The following is a 23,891-nucleotide window of genomic DNA, read 5'->3' on the forward strand; positions in this document are numbered from 1 at the left end:
AATTCAAAATTTTCCTACGTGTCACCAAGATCTATCTATGGAGTCATCTAGCAACGAGGGAGGAGTGGATCTACATACCCTTGTAGATCGCGCGAGGAAGCGTTCAAGAGAACGGGGTTGATGGAGTCGTACTCGTCGTGATCCAAATCACCGATGATCCTAGCGCCGAACGGACGGCACCTCCGCGTTCAACACACGTACGGAGCAGCGACGTCTCCTCCTTATTGATCCAACAAGGGGGAAGGAGAGGTTGATGAAGATCCAGCAGCACGACGGCGTGGTGGTGGAAGTAGCGGGATTCCAACAGGGCTTCGCTAAGCACTGCGGGAGGAGGGAGATGTGTCATGGGAGGGAGAGGGAGGCGCTAGGGCTTAGGTGTTGCTGCCCTCCCTTCCCCTCACTATATATAGGGCCAAGGGAGAGGGGGGGGGCGCAGCTTTGGCCCTTCCTCCAAGGAAGGGTGCGGCCAGGGAGGAGTCCATCCTCCCCAAGGCACCTCGGAGGTGCCTTCCCCCTTTAGGACTCTTCCGTTCCCTTATCTCTTGGCGCATGGGCCTCTTGGGGCTGGTGCCCTTGGCCCATACAGGCTAAGGCGCACCCCCTACAGACCATGTGGCCCCCCGGGGCAGGTGGCCCCACCCGGTGGACCCCCGGGACCCTTCCGGTGGTCCCGGTACAATATCGGTGACCCCGAAACTTGTCCCGATAGCCGAAATAGCACTTCCTATATATAATTCTTTACCTCCGGACCATTCCGGAACTCCTCGTGACGTCCGGGATCTCATCCGGGACTCCGAACAACTTTCAGGTTACCGCATACTGATATCTCTATAACCCTAGCGTCACCGAACCTTAAGTGTGTAGACCTTACGGGTTCGGGAGACATGCAGACATGACCGAGATGACTCTCCGGTCAATAACCAACAGCGGGATTTGGATACCCATGTTGGCTCCCACATGTTCCACGATGATCTCATCGGATGAACCACGATGTCAAGGACTTAATCAATCTCGTATACAATTCCCTTTGTCTAGCGGTACGATACTTGCCCGAGATTCGATCGTCGGTATCCCGATACCTTGTTCAATCTCGTTACCGGCAAGTCTCTTTACTCGTTTCGTAACACATCATCTCGTGATCAACTCCTTGATCACATTGTGCACATTATGATGATGTCCTACCGAGTGGGCCCAGAGATACCTCTCTGTTTACACGGAGTGACAAATCCCAGTCTCGATTTGTGCCAACCCAACAGACACTTTCGGAGATACCTGTAGTGTACCTTTATAGCCACCCAGTTACGTTGTGACGCTTGGCACACCCAAAGCACTCCTACGGTATCCGGGAGTCGCACAATCTCATGGTCTAAGGAAATGATACTTGACATTAGAAAAGCTTTAGCATACGAACTACATGATCTTGTGCTAGGCTTAGGATTGGGTCTTGTCCATCACATCATTCTCCTAATTATGTGATCCCGTTATCAATGACATCCAATGTCCATGGTCAGGGAACCGTAACCATCTATTGATCAACGAGCTAGTCAACTAGAGGCTTACTAGGGACATGGTGTTGTCTATGTATCCACACATGTATCTGAGTTTCCTATCAATACAATTCTAGCATGGATAATAAACGATTATCATGAACAAGGAAATATAATAATAATCAATGTATTATTGCCTCTAGGGCATATTTCCAACAGATATTTCCATTACTCTTATCAAGAGCTTGGAAACAGTTAATCTCCCTAAATATCGTGTTAGTAGACCCAGTTTCTACTTAACACATTTCCTTCTCAATTGGGCTATTTCCATAAGTTTCTAAAAAGAAAGAAACCAATTTCAACATATGATTGAACTCATATGGAAATAATACATACATCATAAACCATATATGTCAGAGGACATACAACAAGCATCATGTCTGATGACATAGCTATCATATTATGTTGATGGACATAATTTATTTCAAAACATGTACTATGTCTATAGACATCATTACAGTGCATGACAAAAGAGACTGAACCCGGTCTTCATATATGTCACTAAAATTGAAGTCCACTAACTTGTCATCGACACTCAATAGTGGACCTTCCTTTTGCTGAGCATGCTCCTGGTTGCCCATGTTTCGAGGAACGTATGGGGACTTTCAACCATTGGGAATTCATTGTTATGTCAAGTGAAGTAAGATTCACACTTGTTCCCATGGGCCTCTTTCCCTTAGCCAATTGACGCATGTACAGATCCACCAAATGCGTGGAAGTATCACATTTCCTTGCATTGTGAGTAGCATAACCACATGTATAGTAACCGATGCTACTGACCTCGTCATTCTCCAAGAAATGACTTGTGCCTTTTTGCGCTCCATTCATATTCTGCTTCTCATAATGTCTCCACTTTCCTTCACCATTGATTAAATTGTTTAGTCAAATCCTAATAAAAGGATTGAAAGTGGAAAGCATTTCAATGAGACTAGCATCTTAAACCACACTATTGTAGAGACTCAACTTTCAGTTGATTTGATGCACAACAGAGTTGTATGTTGTCACAGACCGAATAACATTCTGCGCTATATCGGTTGTAGCAGGAGCCCCTGAGCAGGTGTGGCTATAGGAAATTGAGATTCCGGGTTGCCAAGTTCATCTTGACATTCATGCCCAGGTTTGATCATTGATGCCATCAATGACAAACTCAGCAAAAATCAACATATCATACATGAAATCATCATGTCCAGTTAATTTACTCCCAAGTAAATTAATTATGTTGTAAAAAAATGCATGTGCATTGATCAACATATAGCAATTTACAAATTGCCGGAACATATATGTTGGTACCTATGTGCTTACAGTACAGTAGTATATAGTCAATTACTGTAAGAACACATAGGAATAAAATTGGTTCTGGGCCAAAACCTCATAGCCTAAGCTTTTATTCCGTTTCCCCTCTTGTTTTCAACAAGATAGGGGCGTCAACCACCACTTCTATCAGTCAAAATAACCACACCCAGATGGTTAAAATGCTCAAAACAGTAAGCCCGGTTGCAGAACTGCAAAGTCCATGAGCTAATCATGACTTGGCTGCAAACATCACGGACTTTCATCGGATTATCATATAACCGGAGCCATTCTGATAAAAGGTGTACAAGTACCTCATGTACGTGTATAGGGTTGCTGGTTGCATGCTGTCATGTGAATTAGATCATGCATGTGGTTAAGGAACCTAATTAGCACATGCTAATTAGCCGGACGATTGATCGCATACATGCATTGCATGCATATTTGCACTTACGGACGCCGCCGGCGGCCGCGTCGCCGGCCTTGGCCTTACTGTGCGTGAGTCCCACTTGGCCGCCTCGGTGCTTCGCTTCACAGCGCCTTGCCGCTCTGCTATGCCTATAGCAGTGTCGCTACGCGTTGTGCCGACGCCGCGCGCTACGCCACCGCACCGCGTCAGGTAGGACCTCCGTTACTTCATTCGACGCCGTTGCCAATCGCCGCCGATGAGACCTGAAGATCCGGGCCAGGAGGTCATGCCCGCCGCCTTGCCCCGTGCGTCAACCGTGCCGCGCGTCGGCCAGAGGGCCTCGGCCGTGCGCCAGTCGTCTTCGCCGACGCCACGCAGCGCCGTGCTCCGTCACTGTGCCGCGCTGTCTTAGAACCGCATCTCCACACCAGCAACCGCGCGGAGTCGCCGTTGGTCGATGCAGAGCCGCCGCGCCAGGTCGTCTCGCCTTCCAGTTCGATGGTCGTGTTCAAGTTTGTGCGTCCTAGTGGAGCACCGGAGGACGCCTCCGCCACACACCAAAAGATACGGCCCGTCGTTCGACGACTTTCCGCCATCGACGATGCCCAAAACGGCGGGCATGTGATGGTTCCTTCTTCTGGTACAAAATAATCAATTGGTTGATTACGAGATGATAACATGAGCAAATCGTTTGGCTTTATTCCCTTCTTCTTATCGGACGGGGAAGTGCTTTGAGCGTCCGCTGCCGTGTCTTGCAGCCGGTGCCCTGTAGCAGCGCCATGAGCGCGCACTGGGAGTCGACAGGCCGATGGGGAGCGGTCGTCACGTTTTGCACCTCCGCGGTGTGCCGCCGTCGTTCCGTAAGGAGCCGGGGCTGGCTGGAGCGCCGTCGTGTGTGCGCTCATCTTGCCGCCGATGCCAATTCGTCAATGGCTTGGTCGCAGGGTCAACCCTTCGCTCCTCTCGTGTGGCCTTTCTCTCAACGGAGAGCAGAAGTACTGATAACGTGTTTAGAGACAAAAGCAAATGAACAGTAACCGTGATCTTTATTACTGAAGACGATTACAGTATATATATCTCCAGAAGAGATGCTTCCAACAGATGCGACTCTTCGGAGAGACACAAGCAAAGGGATGCGACGGTTAGCATGTCCGTCGGTTACAAAGAGGGGATTCTCTTAAGCAAAGGGAGTGTTGATGAATTAGCCCAGCAGTGACAGTAGACGCCACTGCAACCTGTGCTATAAATAGGCGTATCTTGTGCGCCTCTCATACAACTATTAGAGCGCACCCCCCTCACCATAAACCATGTCAGGATACGCGATCCAGCTCGCCGGCTCGCAACGGCGCCATGCTCCCTCCCGCGGCAACTACGAGCCCGCTACTGGCGTGGCCAGGCCCTCGGCGCTCCGCTGGGTTCCCTACGCCGTGGCGCTGTCCACAGTCCGGGCTCTCCAGGCGGCGACCCACGAGGACCTCCGCCGCCGAGTGCAGCAGCTTTCGCGTGCAATGAGCTGCACGTTCTTCTGTGACGCTACGGCCGATCAGCGCATCGTGCCGCCCTTCTCGGCTAGCCGTTGGTTCCCGGAAAATGAGCTGTTCATCTGCCCCAACCTCGCGCCGGTCACGGATGCGCTGCTGGCCGTGAACCAGGCGATGACGCAGGTGGTGGTGAAGGACGCCAGCGAGGAGGCCTGCGGCTGCTACTACGACACCGTCGGCAATCTGATGCGGCTGCTGGGCGACAGATGGTATGATCGCCCGCCGGTACAGTTCGACCGGCGGTGGGAGTTCGAGAGTCGGTTCTTTCTTCGGTGGGAGCCTGATTGTTAAGCACTGAGCGCTTTGTTCGATCATCTTAAATCGTTAGTATAGTAGCTTATTAGTTGGTTGCTCCTTAATCGCTGCTGTTAATTAGTCTGCTTTTGGAACCGTACCGAGTGCTACCGGGTGCTGTGATGAATAAGAAGCATGCATGAGTGGAGTATGACTGTTTGCCATTTCATAAGGTGCTGTTAATTAGTCTTCATTTTGTGTGGGGAGAACAGTCGGCATACTCATCAGAGTAGGGCTAGCTTAGGCTGGCCATATGGGGGAACATAATCGGTACTCCCTCTGTTTTTATTTAGTCTGCATATTGGGTTTGACCAAAGTCAAATTTTGCAAAGTTTGACCAAGTTTATAGAAAAATATATAAACATTTACCATAACAAATCTATATGATGTGAAAGTACATTCAATAATGAATCTAGTGATATTGATTTTTTATTGTATATATTAATATTTTTGTTTATAAACTTAGTCAAAACTTACAAAGCTTGACTTTGACCAAAGCTAATATGCGGACTAAATAAAAACGGAGGGAGTATCATGCTCTTGAGACTAGCAAACATACTTATGTGACAGATAATTAAAGAAGAGAGAGAGTTATAGTACTACAATGTGTCATAATAAACATACTTATACCATATTTCTACGTAGATGATTACATATTTCACTAAGTACTCCCGACTTTTGTTCCTATCCACGCTATCGGCAGGCTTCAGCTCCCATGCCCCCCTCAACCTATGGATATAGAAATATATAAAGTTAATACAAATGAGCATGAACGAACTTAGCTGAAATTAGTAACATGAACAAGCACCAACCTATTTTGACTTCTCTTCTTAGCTTGAACCCACTCTGTATAAGCCCAAACACCAATCTTTCCGTCAAAAACACAGTTGCCTTGAGCATCATACCTTCGTCTAGCCATTGCCGATAAGAACATGATTTTTTGAATGTGATTTTTGTGTTTACATTCACGGTGTGGTGCCTCCTCTCTATGACTCAAATACATGTTCTGGGTCTTCTGCGTGCGATAGAACCACTTCTCATCGATATGAACCACATCCATATCAGCCCTAAAGGTGGGATCGTCGCGCATGCTACACGGCTCAAGATGCCTTAGGCAATACTCCACACGAGCCCTATTGTTTGCATCGGTCAAAGCAGGCTTCAGTTTGCTAGTTACTCGTCTAATTTGCTTCTCCTTCAACCTACAAAAATAACAACAATGTTCCATGTAAATTCTTATGATCAATATTTACAAGAATATCAAAGTACAACTCTCACCTTCGCCAAACAGTGGTTCTTGACATGTTGAAATGTCCAGCAACTTGTTCTAAAGTTGTTCTCTCTCCAGGTGGGATGGCTTTCAATGCATCTATGTTTAACTTAATCTTCTTCCTTCCTGAATTTAGTTTTTTATAGTTTTTCACTGCAGTAATACCGCCGCCTTTTTTAGCCTGCTTCCATACCCTTTGCACTACCCTCCTAGGACATTTACAAATATCTGCGACCTCTTTAGAAACCCCACGCTTCAATCTATTACCCACGCCATTACACGCAAGGATCATTGCATATATATGACGCTTGTCTTTGGTACGGTAGTGTCTTCTTGTCTTTTTATTTGCCAAAACATCTAAATGCATTTGAATAAAAATTAGTGAAGCAACACTAACTATACTGAATAGTACTGAAACAGAAATATGCTCTTGTTGTGCTTACTCAAATCGAGTGGTGGTTTTTGGGTTTGTACAGCCTCTTGCCTAGGAGGGTACTCGTCAGCATGAGCAAAATTGGGGTTGTATCCCTTGCCTCGGTAGCCCATGTTACCCGCATTGTCATCTCCACCAATACCTTACAATCAAAAAAGCAAACAAAATATACATGAGATTATACATGCGCACTCTCGCCATCGCTCATCTCGTGTGCATTGTGGCCACCAATTTATTACCTGTGGTGTTACCATCCAAGTTCGCATCGTTGCTCATCTCGTGTGCATTGTGTCCATCAAGGCCGAACCCATTAACTTATAACATGCAGAAATTACCAAAAAGTAGAGTTTAACATGATGGTTTACAGTAGATGAACTGTGATAGAGGGAGTACATGATCTAGATACATGAGGGTTTACCTGTTCTGTTGCCACCAATGGCAGCACCGGATGAACTCTCTCCGCTCCCTCCTATTCGTATGCCACCGGCGCCGCTTCTGAAGTTGAAGCCCATGCACTCGCTGCCGCCAAACGAGATCCCCCCGCCACCATTGAGACTGAACCCCACGAAAGAAGATGATCGTGCGCTGCCGCCACTGCCCGTCCCGCCACCGCCGACAGAGGTACCCCAATTCGAGGAACCGGCCTCATTAGTTGCCGGAGGTCGAGATGGTCGTGACAGTCCGACACGTCGTCGAGGCAAGACAGATGGAGGAGGAACACACTCGGAGCCAGCCGTGCCGATGGAGAAAGAGGGCAGCGGTGCGCGTCCGGCAAGACCAAGAGGTGGAAGTCCTCCAGGCGGCGGTGATCTGGGTTGGAAGGCCACTCGCGAAAGGCCACGGAGGCCAAGAGGAGGAGGCCGGCGATCTTCTTGACCTTGCTGCTGTGGCGGCGCCATTGGATGGAGGAGAAAAGAAGATGAGCGGCGTCTGTTCGTGTGACTCCATCACTCCATCGGCTTAGGTATAAAAAGAGCAGAATTTGCGCGCCTAATTTCGTTTTGGATTTGGGAGCAGGGATCATCGGCGGGAGAGATTTGGAGGCGAATTTTTCTCCTTTTCTATGGAAACTGTGCGGGAAGAAAAGGAAGGAGAGCGGGAAGAAAAGGAAGGAGTGCGGGAAGAAGAAGGAAAGTGAGATCGACCCGTTGGAATCGGTCTCCACCAATGCATGCGTGAGGGCTGCTCGTTTAGTGGGCATGGGGGTTACCACGCATTAATATCTCAACTAATTAGGCGCCGGGGTGTTATTGCATGGATTTTTTTTCAATCACGCCCAAAGGAAAACAGAGCCAGTCGGGAGTCACCTAGGTCCCAGTGATTCCAGATGTACGCCCTTTAAACCGTGATGGAGGTAGTACTAGTATGCATTATAGATATATTATGAGGTAAATACACCCGAAGTCATAGAACTTGCACGCGATGGTCAGTTTGGTCCACAAACTTGTAAAATACGTGTTTCTTGTCATCAAACTTGCACGAGCGTTCATATACGGTCACATTTCATGTACACGGACGTATCCATGGCCTATGTGGCATTCCAGTGTGGCCAGGGCCCACTGTCATCCGCTGTAGCATCTAGACCTGCAGAGAAGCCTTTGACTTTTTTATTTTCGTATTAAGCCCCTAAAAATAAAATGAGAAAACAAGTGATATGGGATTTTGAAGCTGCAACGTGCCCTAATAGTCTCACATGGACAACCACCAGACTACTGATCATTCATGTCTATATAGCACGACTAATTTTACAAGAAATGTAACACGGAAAAATGAGCACCGTGGCTCGACCATGTGACCTTGTGGTCAAGGTTAACTAAGATTACCACCGACAACACAACACGTCCAGATGTAAGAAAACAATTTATATTTTTGTGCTTGTGACATTCAAAAAATATTTATGTGTTAAAAAAAAGGTATGCGACATTTTAAAAAGTTTCAAAAACTTGTATTTGAAAAAATGTTAATCACGTACAGATTAACATTTTTTCAAATACAAGTTTTGAAACTTATGTGTATTGAAACATATACTCCATATGATACACATATGTTTTGATGTTTTAAATACTCCAGTATACATCTATGTTATGATACACACACACACACATATACATACATACATACATACATATATATATATATATATATATATATATATATATATATATATATTAAATACTCCAGTATACATCTATGTTTCGAGTATTTAAAAAATATATGCTTAATACTTTTTAAACATATGATTAACATTTTTTTCAAATACAAGTTTTGAAAAAAAATCAACTATGTTTTTAACATTTTTGGATGGTACGAAACATTTTCAAGCTACACAAACAGTTCTATACATTGTATAGGCATTTACAAAATGTCATGACCAGTTTTTTTGGAATGCACGGACATTTTTTAAATGCAATGTATCATTTTAATTTACACAAATGTGGTTTACAATGTTTAAACATTTTTGTAAATGTCACACACCTTTTTTTGTAACACATAAACATTTATTAAATATCACAAACACAAGAATATAATTTTTTTTCTTACATAGAACAAGAAGGAATAACAACATGAAAAATATTTATCCCATTTGGATATGTTGTGTTTTCGAAACCCAGTGGTAATCTTAGTTAACATTGATCACGAGGTCACATAGTCGAGCCATGGTGCTCCCTTTTTTGGGGTTACATTTCTTGTAAAATTGATTTTTCGGCCGTGTTTATATGATATAAAAATTATTTGTGCTACCCAGACATGAATGATCATCGGTTTGGTGGTTGTTAACCCGAGCCTAGTAGGGGCACGTCCCTAGTTCGTAACCGAACCATTCCTTGTTTTTCCATTTTATTTTAGGGGCTTAAGAAGTTAAAAAATAGGTGCATAATACGTAAATAAAGAAAAAGCCTGCAAATCTACCATGCGTCGCGGGCTTACGGTGGGCCCTGGCCATGCTGGCATGCCACATAGGCCACGAATACGTCTGCGTACATAGAATGTGACCGTATATGAACATTTGTGTAAGTTTGATGATCAGAAACACGTATTTTACAAGTTTATGCACCAAACTGACCGTCGCGTGCAAGTTCTATGACTCCTGATGTATTTACCTCATATATTATCATACCATAGTATTATATGCATGATACTACTATACTCTTCACTATGACCAGCCTTAGACCATTTCAGTATGCACTTGAAAGGAACAAACATGGTACTACACACGACACTAGATTCAAAAAAATGTCTTACAGACGGAGGGAGTAGAATATAGAGAGGAATCAAATTCCCCAGCGTGTCATCTGATGGGTAATGACAAAGGTTTTTTCAGGACATATGATGCAAGTACATTACCACCATATGCTGGTAACTAAAACTAACCACCATGGTAACTACGCCACCATTATGATGGCAACTTGTTTACCAAGTTGTATTGATATACGCCACCACTATTGATATACACCACCAAGTTGTATAAATATAACTAGAGGGAGCTAGGTGTAAAGTAGTTGCCTCCGTTGTCCTTGTTCAACCAGGAGGCGATCTCACTGGTAAACTTATCCATCACCGACCCTGGCAATAAGACTGACACAATGATTGATTCCTCGCCATGTACATCCTTGCATCTAGTGTGGAAGCTTGATAGCTTCGGGACTGGCATGTCACCACCAACCCACTCCGCCCACCCAAAGTCCACTGTGTCACCTCCAATGTGACTATTGTCTGACACCCAGTAGACTTGTTGCGCAGGCAAAGTCGGCCGCCTACGCAATAGTGCCATCATATCCACCATTGACCGCATCCGTTCCAGCGACATGTCGGTCTTGGCCTTACGAATTAGCTCCACAATGTGGCCGAGTGGCTTCCCGCATAGGTCACCTACCGTGATCTCCACTATGGTGTATACAAAGGCGTTCCGTAGTATCCCCGTGGGATGGGAAAATCACGCTTCCATCTCCCACGGGCATTGATTGTAAAGATGAGGCGTACTTTTGTATCGACCTCGTAGCCAAGCGCTATCGTCCGACAGCGCCACATTACAGCAGTGAGAAGCTCGAAGGCGGTGGCGGGTTTGGTGAGAAGCGATGGGACGATATACCCTCGTAAATGAGTTATCTCTCTCGGACTGAAGATCAAGTACTTGTGCACCATGCTCTCGACTGTCGTTGATAGCATAACGTCGTTGACAATCCTGTTGGCATCGTACTCAGAGCCAGTTAGAACCTGTGTGTATGCGGGGTCGATGTCGGTGATGCGTGGAGGAGTGCGTGCCATCAGAATATGCCTCTCCCACACGGGTAACACTGCCGGTTGCACCTCGCCACGTGCAAGATCACCTATGCTTTTTATGAACTGGATCATTCCGAAGCCGTCGACGATGCTATGGCATGCCTGGAAACCAAGTATGAACCCTCCGCCTATCAATTCTGTTACCTGTACACACAAAGTTTGTTTATCTGAATAAATAAAGAAAGATGCATTTAAACTGAAACCCAAATAGAACGATAATTAAATTAAAACCTTCTTTGAGACAGGAATAACTGTTTTGCGGAGTGACATGGTTGCATAATGGGAAATGGGTTCGTTGAAGATTTCCACCATGAAATTGTGTATATAGATACAAAAACGGGTAATAAGGCCAATATGGGTGGCCGCTAATAGGAAGCGAATTGAATTTTCAACACGTACTACGTCACCTACCCCTTGCGGGAGGAGAAAGAGCGTAGCTAAGAGCAACTCTAGCAGACCCCACATTCCGCCCTGACCCGGAAAATAACCGCCAAAATGCAGGTCGGGGCGGAAAAACCTGCCCGATCAGACCACACATCCCTGCCTGGCCTGCAAAAAATTTTGAGGGGCGCGGCAAAATCTCGGCCCCAACCCGCGTATTCGCGGGTTTCCCTCTCGCAGCTGCGGTGCCCTGCATATAAGCGGAAGCGGTTGGTGGGGTGACATTTCAGCTCGCGCTTTCCCCCACCAACCACCTCCCCTCTCCCCCCTCGCGCAGCCGCCACCCCGCCGCCCAAGATTCTGGCAAAAGCAGCCGGCAGGAGCTCGCAGAAAGGCCGCCACACGCACGAGGCCTCCCCTCTCCCCCATGCGTCGACGGGCCGCCGGATTTGCGGATCTGCGGACCTTCATCGCGGGGCCGCCGAATTTGGCTTTTCCGGCCGCCGGTGGCTGCGCCAAGCGATGGAATGGTCGGGGAGCATCTCCCGCAGCCCCGGCAAGGGCGCATCACCGCATGCAGGTACGGGTTCGTCCTCCCGGCGCCGCCGACGATTTGCGGGCATGGATTCGTCCGGCCGTCCATCGGGCTCAGCGCTCGCGCATCGGCTCTGTGGCTCGCCGTTGCCGCTCATACAGTGCGACGTCTGCACGCGGACAATTCTGCGGCTTACTTCGGGCACGCCGAAGCACCCCGGATGGGTGTTCTTCAAATGCGAAAACGATGGGGTATGTGCATTTGCGGTAGCTCATTCTTTGGTTCAATTGCGGATCCTCATTTCGAACATGGTCATTCTTTTGTGTAGAAAGATGGATGCTTATTTTGGTTTTGGGAAGGCCAATATGTTGATTTATTGATAGAAAGAAACTTAATAGATGTTGGTGCACTCCTTAGTAGAATCGAAGGCAATGATGCGGCTGCATGTGCACCTAGAGGGGAAGCAACGTCTACTTCTTTCGAATCAAAGATGAAGAAAGAAGAATGCAAAATCAAGAATCCGCAGATAAACAATGAATGCATGGAGAAGATATTAGTTCAACTTGTCGGAGCAGTTATGGAAGTTGGAAATCTTCTAAAATGCATACTTGTGGTTCTTGTTTTCCGGGCCGGGAGGAGCTGCGCCAGATCAGACCCCGCAAAGCTGACCCATAAAAAAATCATATTCCGCGAATATCCTTTTTACGGGTCCGTTATGCGGGGTCTGCATCCGTGGCCGTGCGCGCTGTCCCGCAAAGGCGTTTTTCCTCGAACTGCAAACACGTTTTGCGGGCCAGCCGGATGCGGGGTCTGCTAGAGTTGCTCTAAGAAGGAGAATCGGGTCCGTCTACGTCAAAATCGATTGATATTTCTCAAGTCTCAATCGATTCGGAAAGTAATTTTCTGTTTATTTGTAAAAATGTAACCTGCATTTTATTCACCCATTTGCATTTTTTATTCAACTAAAGGCATACTTTTTCAAATTTACTGAGACTTAAGAAAATCTCAGCCGACATAGAATTAGCAAAACCAAAGACAATTACATGCAGTAGTGATTTGGGAAAACACACATGATGTGAAGGGTCTGCTTGAAGTAAGTCTCAAGCTTCGTCAAGAGGCGAGTATCCAAACTTCATATAAAACATCTTTGCCGGAGTGAATTTTGTGGGATTTAATCCGCCTATATCTTAAGCAATTATATTACTGCAAGTTTAACTGTTCGATGTTCCCCTCTAGTTTGAATCGTGCACTTGCAATGCACATGTGCCTATTCCCGTACTCATTCATTATCGTCGTAGACCTGCTTTAGCAGATGGTGATTAAGGCACACTCCGTAGAGCTTCTTCATCACCTCATTTACCGACACCTCCTTCAATAACTCTACAATATGCTAGTGACACGCTTATTATAGCTCATGCTTCCACTCAGGGCATAATCCATGTCAAATCCATCATTGATGATTTTGCCCTGACGGCTGGACTCACCATCACACTCAACACTGATCACTTCACTTCCATCGTGATAGCCACAATTGCTATGTCACTTTCTTCCCCTGACCTGCATTGGCCTACCCCTCTCTCCTGATGAACTACCAACATCTGCCTTCAGCTCCTTTACAAGCTAATTTTGCAACTACCTGCAAGGTCAGGTTGCACATTCACCTTCGCGCGAAGCTTGCCTCATTCTACTCTCTTTGGTGCCTGAATTACTGATGACCTACTTCATACTATAATACCCTCTTTGCTGCGCGAAGCTTGCCTCATTCTACTCTCTTTGGTATTTGTTTTCCGCCTTATGAAAGGACTTGTAAATACTATTTATGCGATTCGTAGGGCCTTTTTATGGAGAACCAAGGACTCTTATACTAGGAAATTATGCCTCAATTCTCGGAAATTTTTTGCAAAAAAAATCATCTAGATACAAAAAATTACTCTTAAAAACAATTGCCTGCTCATGAAATCTGCTTTCAAACTGCGTGAGCTTCTAGACCTCCCTTGGGTGCACTGGTTCCACTTGCCATTCCACTAGCATAGCCATCACGAAGTGTAACCTCCTCCTTCCCCTAGAAAATAGTAAACCACCAGTTTCCCTATCTAAAAAAAACTATTTATCCTCTCACCACCAACAACTACTTAGTCAACTCCATAATATAGCTTCCCAACCTATTCTATCACTCTATAAACCCCACCATACTAGTCTTACAAGTTAGGCCGATGGCTTGCTAGCTAACCTAAGGAACCACCTGACTAATGTTCTTTGGTAGACTTGGATGAGGTGACTTTGTTGTTGCGGGACTTTATCAGCAACACCGCCGACAATGAGTGCTTCCTTACACACGGGATGCCCTTATCAGCCAAGAATGCTTACAACATACCTACTCGGCTACTCTCAGGGAAGTTTTTTTAGAAAAGAAAGATGACCCTCTGCCTTTGCATCTGGAAGATGCATACAGTCACTTTATTGATTATTCTCGAAGACCGTACAAAGTATTACAACAATGTGTCTGAATCCACCATCTTGGCAACATATGCCGCTACTCCTATCCAATATGATGAAGGAGTGCTAGCTGGGCCACTACCCAAACCACTCACCTAAGCCTAACATCAAAAGCCGGAAGCCGAAACTCATTCGGAAGCCCCAGCCGAGCCACATACTGGGTCTGGGGCACAATCCGGTCAGACGCACTCGTGTGTCGTCGCCGCCATCTTCCACAGGTCTTCAGATCATATTGAGGCTTCTACCTTGTCTGGCTACTCTGCCATCGACGTCACCATGACGCCAGACAGCAACCTCCTCCTGCGCGAGCCCATCTCCGCGCATCGGACGCCGAGTCTCCACAACGCCATGGCATCGATCTTCGCCGTCATCAATGTGTGAGATGAAGCACCGCTCCACCATCCCTCCAGCCAGCACTTGCTCCAAAACGATGCCCCCAGAAGGGAAAGCGATAGAACACCATCATCATCCGATCCGGAAGACCCAGATCTGGGGTTTCCCCCTGAGCACCCCAAGCCTGATGGCGCAGACTGCCGACGATGCCTCGACCATCGGCAGTAGCTCCACGAGACGAGTGTCGCCTACGTCGCCGCAACCTCCAAGATGAAGCTGACCAGAATGCATGTGTCGACACCGAACCGCCACCACTTCCACCGCCGCTTGAGCAGCCCCCGAGCAACGCCTTCAGGAAGGAGCACGCCACCGTGGTGTCGTCGTCGCTTGGAACAGGGGGGGTCTGAGGTTTTCACCTGAGCTCCTGGGAGGGGTGGAAGGAAGGAGGTCCTCTCCGAAGCCCCCAACGAGGGAAGCAACACCCAAAGGCACTGCCATCGGAGTGGCCGCCACGCCGGCCAAGAGATTCCCTCGGAACCCTTCCAGCCACCGGATCTGCAAGGCCAGCACCCAAGAACGGTGACCGAAGCCACCAAGGGCCGGATCCACTGCAGATCGGAGTAGACCGAGATCGAGGACGAACATCACCATGGCCACCAACATACAGCGAGGAACCGCCGCGGCAGCCGAAGCCCACCACCTCCCCGCCATCCACATGGCCAGGGAAGTGGCCCACCTATCCATGCCGGCGCCGCCCGCCGCGTGCCACCAGCTAGGGCCGCTGCCATGGATTCAAGGCTCCCCGCCCGAGGAGGAGACGCCTGGATCCCCGCCGCCACCTTCACCAGTACCACGCGGCGGCGCTGGTGAGTACCTCGGGCGGCGGCGGAGAGGGGGGACTCGCAGGGAGGAGCGGGTCGGGGCGATTAGGGTTGCTTGCTGGCCAGATGTGAATGGTGCCACGACCCCCTTAAAATTGGGGGATAATTTCACTTCCTCAGCCTCTGCACCAACCAGGGATGCATACGGCCTTTTATGTATGAGTACTAGGATTTTTAATCTTGATTACGCACCAAGCCTAGTCCTCAATAAATACATGAGTATCAGAAAAGTCTGGTCCTCAAGAATAAATAGGAATCAAAATTCGCCTCCATGAGGATTCGAACCCAGGTGTTGGGTTTGTACATCCACTCCTCCAACCAGTTGAGCTAGGCTCACTCCCCCTAATTTGATGTTCCAAAGTTCCCATCAAAGTCAAGATTTTGGGTAGGCTCCCTCTTCGGCGATGGGATCAATTCTAGAGCGAACCACTTCTACAAGCCCATCTTACAAGATCATTCCTGCTGGTGGGATGCCAGCCATTAGGACACCGAGCATATCCCCATCCATTGATCGTCTGCCTCACTGATCTGAATGGACCTCGACTTCTTGCCCTCAATCTCTACCACAAGTATGGAAGGCATACACTTGTCGGCAGCGAGCGGACCAATTGGCCTACAGTTGTGCTTTCAATTATATGGAAGATTTGAGACTCAAGAAATGCCACAACATTTCATGGCATCGTTCACTCGCGCCTCGTCTCTCTTGTCACTATAGCTACATTTGAGTAATATATTTAGGTGGGAACCCTCTCCCCTGGTGGATGTTCCAAAGAAAACATAGCATCATATCATATATAGTATTGGTCAAACAGTATTGATCCATCCAACTGATATTTAAAATTGAACCTTGAAATAGGAGAACCTCATATTGATGACATACTAGCCGGTGACAGAGGGAGTACCGTAGTACCGATTAATGACATACTAGCCGGGGACTAAATTAGTGTCATGAGTATCTCTACTTTTTTATATTACTTTTTGAAAAATAGTGTTCCTTTTCCTATCTGATAAAGTGCTTCGTCCAACCTTACGCACGCTCCTTCTTCATCTTTCTGTTTTGATATTTTTCTTCTTCTACATACACCTATAGTTTGTTTCACCGGCTTTCCTTAAAACCATTAAACCATCCCTTTTATTAACTTACCAAATAATGTCTTATACTTGAAAAAAAAAGAATAGCATTCTTTTCTCTGTCAGTCAAAGTGTTTTGTCCAACCTTACGTATGTTTCCCCTTCTTCTTTCCCTTTTATTTTTTTCTTCTATATCTCTAGTTTTTTCATCAGTTTTCTTTAAACCATCTGAACTGTCACACCTTTTATTGGCTTTCAAATAATTTGTGTATTCTTTGGTAAACCAATAAATTCTTACTAAGTGATTAGCAAATAAAATCCTTGAATTTATTTAGGTAGGTAAATCATGAACATTAATAAAGGCAAGAGTAGGTAAATTATGGGCTAACGTACTGGAATATCAATATCTCATTGCAATGCACTGGTAATTATCTAAGACAGAAAGAAAACTGTAGAAGAATATTGATCATACTTGGATGAAGAACAAGGGCTTGCCGACCATGACTGTCGTATCGCCTGCATCGCATAAGAGTTCCTCGACGCATGGGTACGGTGGCCGCGGTGGCGGATGTCCAAACTCTTCCAGGCCCACGTCGGCCGATGCTTCCACGAACACCGCTCCCTCTCCGGTACAATCTACCACCAGCTTGTTTCCGGGGACCTCCCTCAGCCGACCGGCAATGGGATAATAGTACACTAGAGACTCCGCGAGGGCCGCCTTGACGGCCTTCGCCGGCGTCGTCGTCGGATGGCCGCCTGGTCGGCAGTGGAAGAACTCGATCACAAAAGAGTATACTCGTAGGTCATAACAGTCGTCGACGTCGGAGAGGATCTTGGTCTCGCGTGGTGTTGGCCGTGCCGGCGCCACCGGCTCGGGCATGCTCCGGCGTGCGGTGAACTTCACCATTGCGTTCCTACGCTTGGGTGCTTGTGACCTTGTGTTGTACTGTACCTCCACTAACTCTGATATTTTGATTCATCCATGTATCTCTCTCTCTATATATATACACATAGAGATGCTTGACGTGTAGAAATGGTATACTCCTACATCTCTTGGTCTCGGAGGAGAAAAAGAGCTCTCAGCTGTTTCACGTGTCATAGCACATGAAAATGCTGTTTGTACACGTGCCATATCTGTTGGAATTTTGCTAGTAGGTCTTTGGCCCAAAGCCCAACTAAAATTCTGAAATTTTCTTGGCCCATTCATGCACACATGTGAATGGAGTAAGTGAGGCTAAAGTTTAGTCCCATCCCGGAAGTTGAGAGAGAGTTGCATCTCTTTATAAGGTGAGCTCCTCTACCACTTGTATGAGCATGAGAAGAGGAGACCTACACGCGGGCTCCTCCTCCTCCTCGCTCGCCACGCCACGCCTCGCCTCGCCTCGCCTCGCCTCGCCTTGTCACGACGCGCCGCGGGTTGCAGGATTGAGCCGAGCCGAGGATAGAGCTATGCACGTTGTCTAGCACTATATAGTCAGGCAGACGTCTATCCTAGCCGCCGCCGCTTCGTATGGTTTCTCACCACCGTTCCAGATCATTGCGCCGCCAAGCAAGTCTTCTCCATCCCTCCTTCCGGCGTGCACCGCGAGAAGGGACAGCAGGCCTCCGGAACCCCGCCTCTCGTGATCCTGTACGGGAGAGGGGCGATCAGGTTTTTGGGGAGCGCACTCGCGCGACTGCTGGCAGCGACGACTTCGCGAACGACGACTTCTTCCCCGACCTCGGCAACCTCGTCCTCGACGACATGGGCGACAACGTCAACGCCGGCGGTGCTGCACCCGCTGCACCGTATGTGATTCTATCCTTCCTGTTCGAGATCGTGGTAGAATTCATGCTTCTAGTATGTGCCCTAGATGTGATATGTTCATCTGCTATGCTAGTTCGCATGATTAGTTTAATCTCTGCTGCTGTGGTCATGGTAGTAATTTGCTCATATTTTCAACAATCCAAAAACCTGATTATAGGCAATTTACTCCGAGTGGTTTTGCTGCGCATCTAAAGCCGCCTGCCTTTAAGGGGGTGCAATATAAGAGGTGGCGCACGAGAGCAGTCTACTGGTTTCAGACCACGGGCTGCTATGATGCCACCAAGGGCAAGCCTGAGGGCGATCTTAATCCATCACATTTGGAAGCTTTTGAGAAGATCGATACCCTCTTTAAAGGCGCTCTTCTGAGTGTTCTTGATGACTCCATTGTGGATTCGTATATGTCGTTTGACAACGGCAAGGACGTGTGGGCTGCGCTCGAGGCCAAGTTTGGTGCGTCGGACATCGGCAGCGAGTTGTACGTCATGGAGCAATTCTATGACTACAAGATGACTGATGAGCGCCTTGTTGTACAGCAGGCTCATGAGATACAGTCGCTCGCAAAAGAACTTGAGTACTTCAAGTGTGTGTTGCTGGACAAATTTGTTGCCGGAGGCATTATTGCCAAGCTTCCACCTTCGTGAAACAATTTTGCTACTTCCCCGAAACACAAGAGATAGGAGTTTTCCGTTGCGGATCTTATTGGTACTCTTGATGTTGAAGAGAAGGCGAGAGTAAAGGACACACGTGCTCGAGTTGCCGAGGGCGGTTCTAGTGCCCACATGGTACAGAAGAAGAACTCCCAGCCCAACAAGTTCAAAAACAATAAGAACAAAACTCAGGGCAAAGGCAAGTTTGATACAAAGAACAAGCCATCACATTCTACCAACTTCAAGAAGAATTCTAATAAGAAGGGGAAGGGACTTTGCCATGTCTACGGTGATCCTAATCACTGGGCTCCGAAGTGTCCTAACCGCTTTGAGGAGCGCGAACATGAGAAGAGCGGCAAGTCCGCTAATGTTGTCATCGATGATACTGATATGAAGGAATCAGGGTACGGTATTTTTCCTACCATCCTTTCAGTATTTCAATCCCCTCATTGGTTAATTGACACCGGTGCCAATGTACATGTTTGTGCTGACGCCTCCATGTTTTCTTCTTACCAGGCAACAGGGACTTCACCCGTGCTGATGGGGAACGGGTCACATGCCATCGTTCGAGGTGTTGGTACGATCAATCTAAAGTTTACTTCGGGGAAGACTGTGCGTCTGAAGAACGTTCATCATGTGCCGTCCATCAATAAAAATCTCGTTAGCGGTTCCCATTTATGTCGAGATGGTTTTAAGTTGGTTTTCGAATCCAATAAATTTGTAATTTCCAAGTGTGGACAATTTGTTGGAAAAGGCTATGAGTGCGGAGGCTTGTTCCGCCTATCTTTGTCAGATATTTGCACTAAAGTTATTAATAATGTTTGCCACAATAATGAATCTGATATTTGGCATTCACGACTGTCATATTAACTTTGGTTGCATGACGTGGTTAGCCAATATGAATTTAATTCCGAAAATCTCTACTGTCAAAGGCTCCAAGTGCCAAGTATGTGTGCAAGCTAAGCAACCTCACAAGTCCCATAAGACTGCAGAGGCAAGAGACTTGGCGCCACTAGAACTTATATATTCTGATCTTTGTGAGATGAATGGCGTGTTGATAAAAGGTGGAAAGAGATACTTCATGACGTTGACTGATGACTCCACTAGATATTGTTATGTGTATCTTCTGAAATCAAAAGATGAGGCTTTGACTTTCTTTAAAAACTATAAAGCTGAGGCAGAGAACCAACTTGATCGAAAAATTAAACGGCTTAGGTCCGATTGTGGTGGAGAGTATTTTTCCAATGAATTTGATCTGTTTTGTGCGGAACATGGTATAATCCATGAGAGGACGCCTCCCTACTCACCCCAGTCAAATGGGGTAGCCGAAAGAAAGAATCGAACTCTAACTAATATGGTTAACACCATGTTAGACACTTCGGGTCTATCCAAGGAATGGTGGGGGGAGGCGCTAATGACTGCGTGTCATGTCCTAAACCGAGTTCCCACAAAGCATAAGTGTTGGGGAACGTAGCAGAAATTCAAAATTTTCTACGCATCACCAAGATCAATCTATCATTACTACCTTATATCTTTTGGCATGAACATGTGTATCACTACGATTGAGATTCAATAAACCATTCATTTTAGGTGCAAGGCCATTGAAGGTATTATTTAAATAAACAGAGTAACCATTATTCTCCTTAAATGAATAACCGTATTATGATAGACATAATCCAATCATGTGTATGCTCAATACAAACACCAATCTCGATGGTAGAGGGAGCGTGCGATGCTTGATCACATCAAGCTTGGGAAAACACATATCGCCAGCTCACGTTTAGCTAGTCTCCGTTTACTCCGCAGCCTTTTATTTCGAGTTTACTAACACTTAGCAACCGAACCGGTATCTAATACCATGGTGCTACTAGGAGTACTTGTAAAGTACACATTAACACAATGTATATCCAATATACTTCTATCGACCTTGCCAGCCTTCTCATCTACCAAGTATCTAGGGTAATTCTGCTCCAGTGGCTGTTCCCCTTATTACGGAAGCACTTAGTCTCGGGTTTGGGTTCAACCTTGGGTTTCTTCACTAGAGCAGCAGCTGATTTGCCGTTTCATGAAGTATCCCTTCTTGCCCTTGCCCTTCTTGAAACTAGTGGTTTCACCAACCATCAACAATTGATGCTCCTTCTTGATTTCTACTTTTGTGGTGTCAAACATCGCGAATATCTCAAGGATCATCATATATGTCCCTGATATATTATAGTTCATCACGAAGCTCTAGCAGCTTGGTGGTAATGAGTTCGGAGAAACATCACTATCTTATCTGGAAGATCAACTCCCACTCGATTCAAATGATTGTTGTACTCAGACAATCTGAGCACAAGCTCAACAATTGAGCTTTTCTCCCTTAGTTTGCAGGCTAAGAAAATCGTCGGAGGTCTTATACCTCTTGACGTGGGCACGAGCCTGAAATCCCAATTTCAGCCCTCGAAACATCTCATATGTTTCACGACGTTTCAAAACGTCTTCGGTGCCTCAACTCTAAACCGTTTAACTGAACTATCACGTAGTTATCAAAATGTGTATGTCAGATGTTCGCAACATCCACAGACGACGTTCGAGGTTCAGCACACTGAGCGGTGCATTAAGGACACAAGCCTTCTATGAAGCAATGAGGATAATCCTCAGTTTACGGACCTAGTCCGCATAATTGCTACTATCAACTTTCAACTAAATTTTCTCCAGGAACATATCTAAACAGTAGAACTGAAGCGCGAGCCATGACATAATTTGCGAAGACCTTTTGACTATGTTCAGGATAAGTAAGTTCATCTTATGAACTCCCACTCAGATAGACATCCCTCTAGTCATCTAAGTGATTACATGATCCGAGTCAACTAGGCCGTGCCCGATCATCACGTGAGACGGACTAGTCAACATCTTCATGTTGATCGTATCTTCTATACGACTCATGTTCGACCTTTCGGTCTTTTGTGTTCCGAGGCCATGTCTGTACATGCTAGGCTCGTCAAGTCAACCTAAGTGTTTGCATGTGTAAATCTATGTTACACTAGTTGTATGTGAATGTTGAAATCTATCACACCCGATCATCACGTGGTGCTTCGAAACAATGAACTGTCGCAACGGTGCACAGTTAGGGGGAACACTTTCTTTAAATTATTATGAGGGATCATCTTATTTACTACCGTCGTTCTAAGTAAACAAGATGCAAAAACATGATAAAAATCACATGCAATCAAATAATAGTGACATGATATGGCCAATATCATATAGCTCCTTTGATCTCCATATTATGAGGGAACACTCCTATGGCTCCATCATCATGATCTCCATCATCGTGTCTCCATGAAGTTGCTCGCCAACTATTACTTCTACTACTATGGCTAACACGTTTAGCAATAAAGTAAAGTAATTTACATGGCATTTCTCAATGACACATAGGTCATACAAAAAATAAAGACAACTTCTATGGCTCCTGCCGGTTGTCATACTCATCGACATGCAAGTCGTGATTCCTATTACAAGAACATGATCTCATACATCACATATATATCATTCATCACATCCTTTGGCCATATCACATCACAAAACACTTGCTGCAAAAACAAGTTAGACGTCCTCTAATTGTTGTTGCAAGTTTTTATGTGGCTGCTATAGGTTTCTAGCAAGAACGTTTCTTACCTATGCCAAAACCACAACGTGAATTGCCAATTTCTATTTACCCTTCATAAGGACCCTGTTCATCGAATCCGATCCGACTAAAGTGGGAGAGACAGACACCCGCCAGCCACCTTATGCAACTAGTGCATGTCAGTCGGTGGAACCGGTATCACATAAGCGTACGTGTAAGGTTGGTCCGGGCCGCTTCATCCCACGATGCCGCCGAATCAAGATAAGACTAGTAACGGCAAGATAATTGACAATATCGACGCCCACAACTACTTTGTGTTCTACTCGTGCATAGTAACTACGCATAGACCTAGCTCATGATGCCACTGTTGGGGAACGTAGCAGAAATTCAAAATTTTCTATGCATCACCAAGATCAATCTATGGAGTAATCTAGCAATGAGGGGAAGGAGAGTGCATCTACATACCCTTGTAGATCGCTAAGCGGAAGCGTTCAATTGAATGGGGTTGATGGAGTCGTACTCGTCGTGATCCAAATCACCGATGATCCTAGTGCCGAACGGACGGCACCCCCATGTTCAACACACATACAGCCCGGTGACGTCTCCTACGCCTTGATCCAGCAAGGGGAGAAGGAGAGGTTGGGGAAGACTCCATCCAGCAGCAGCACGATAGTGTGGTGGTGGAGGAGCGCGAGATTCCAGCAGGGCTTCGCCAAGCACTACGAGAGACGAGGAGGGAGAGGGGTAGGGCTGCGCCAACAGGGAGAGCAAATCACATATGTTGGGCAGCCCCAAACCTCAAGTATATATAGGGGGAGGGGAGGGGCTGCGCCCCCACCTAGGGTTCCCTCCCTAGGGGTGGCGGCCAGCCCTAGATCCCATCTAGGGGGCGGCCAAGGGGGGAGAGAGGGGGGCGCACCACTAGGTGGGCCTTAGGCCCATATGAGCCTAGGGTTTGCCCCCTTCCTCTCTTGGAGGCGCCTTGGGCCTTGGTGGGAGGCACCCCAGCCCACCTAAGGGCTGTTCCCTTCCCACTATTGGCCCATGTAGGCCTCCGGGGCTGGTGGCCCC

The 23,891-nt window shown here is 46.7% G+C and overlaps 1 protein-coding gene and 1 pseudogene across 1 annotated transcript; both read right to left on the reverse strand.

Moving 5' to 3' along the window:
• Positions 1–10,259: 10,259 nt before the first annotated feature.
• Positions 10,260–11,335, reverse strand: LOC123149971 (acyl transferase 1-like; annotated as a pseudogene).
• A 5,893-nt stretch (positions 11,336–17,228) lies between these two features.
• Positions 17,229–17,708, reverse strand: LOC123148821 (acyl transferase 1-like). Its single transcript, XM_044568321.1, has one exon. It carries the CDS (start codon positions 17,667–17,669, stop codon positions 17,229–17,231), a length of 441 nt encoding a protein of 146 aa, XP_044424256.1. The 5' UTR covers positions 17,670–17,708.
• Positions 17,709–23,891: the final 6,183 nt, after the last annotated feature.

This window comes from Triticum aestivum, chromosome 7A (assembly GCF_018294505.1).
Source record: "Triticum aestivum cultivar Chinese Spring chromosome 7A, IWGSC CS RefSeq v2.1, whole genome shotgun sequence".
NCBI lineage: Eukaryota > Viridiplantae > Streptophyta > Magnoliopsida > Poales > Poaceae > Triticum > Triticum aestivum.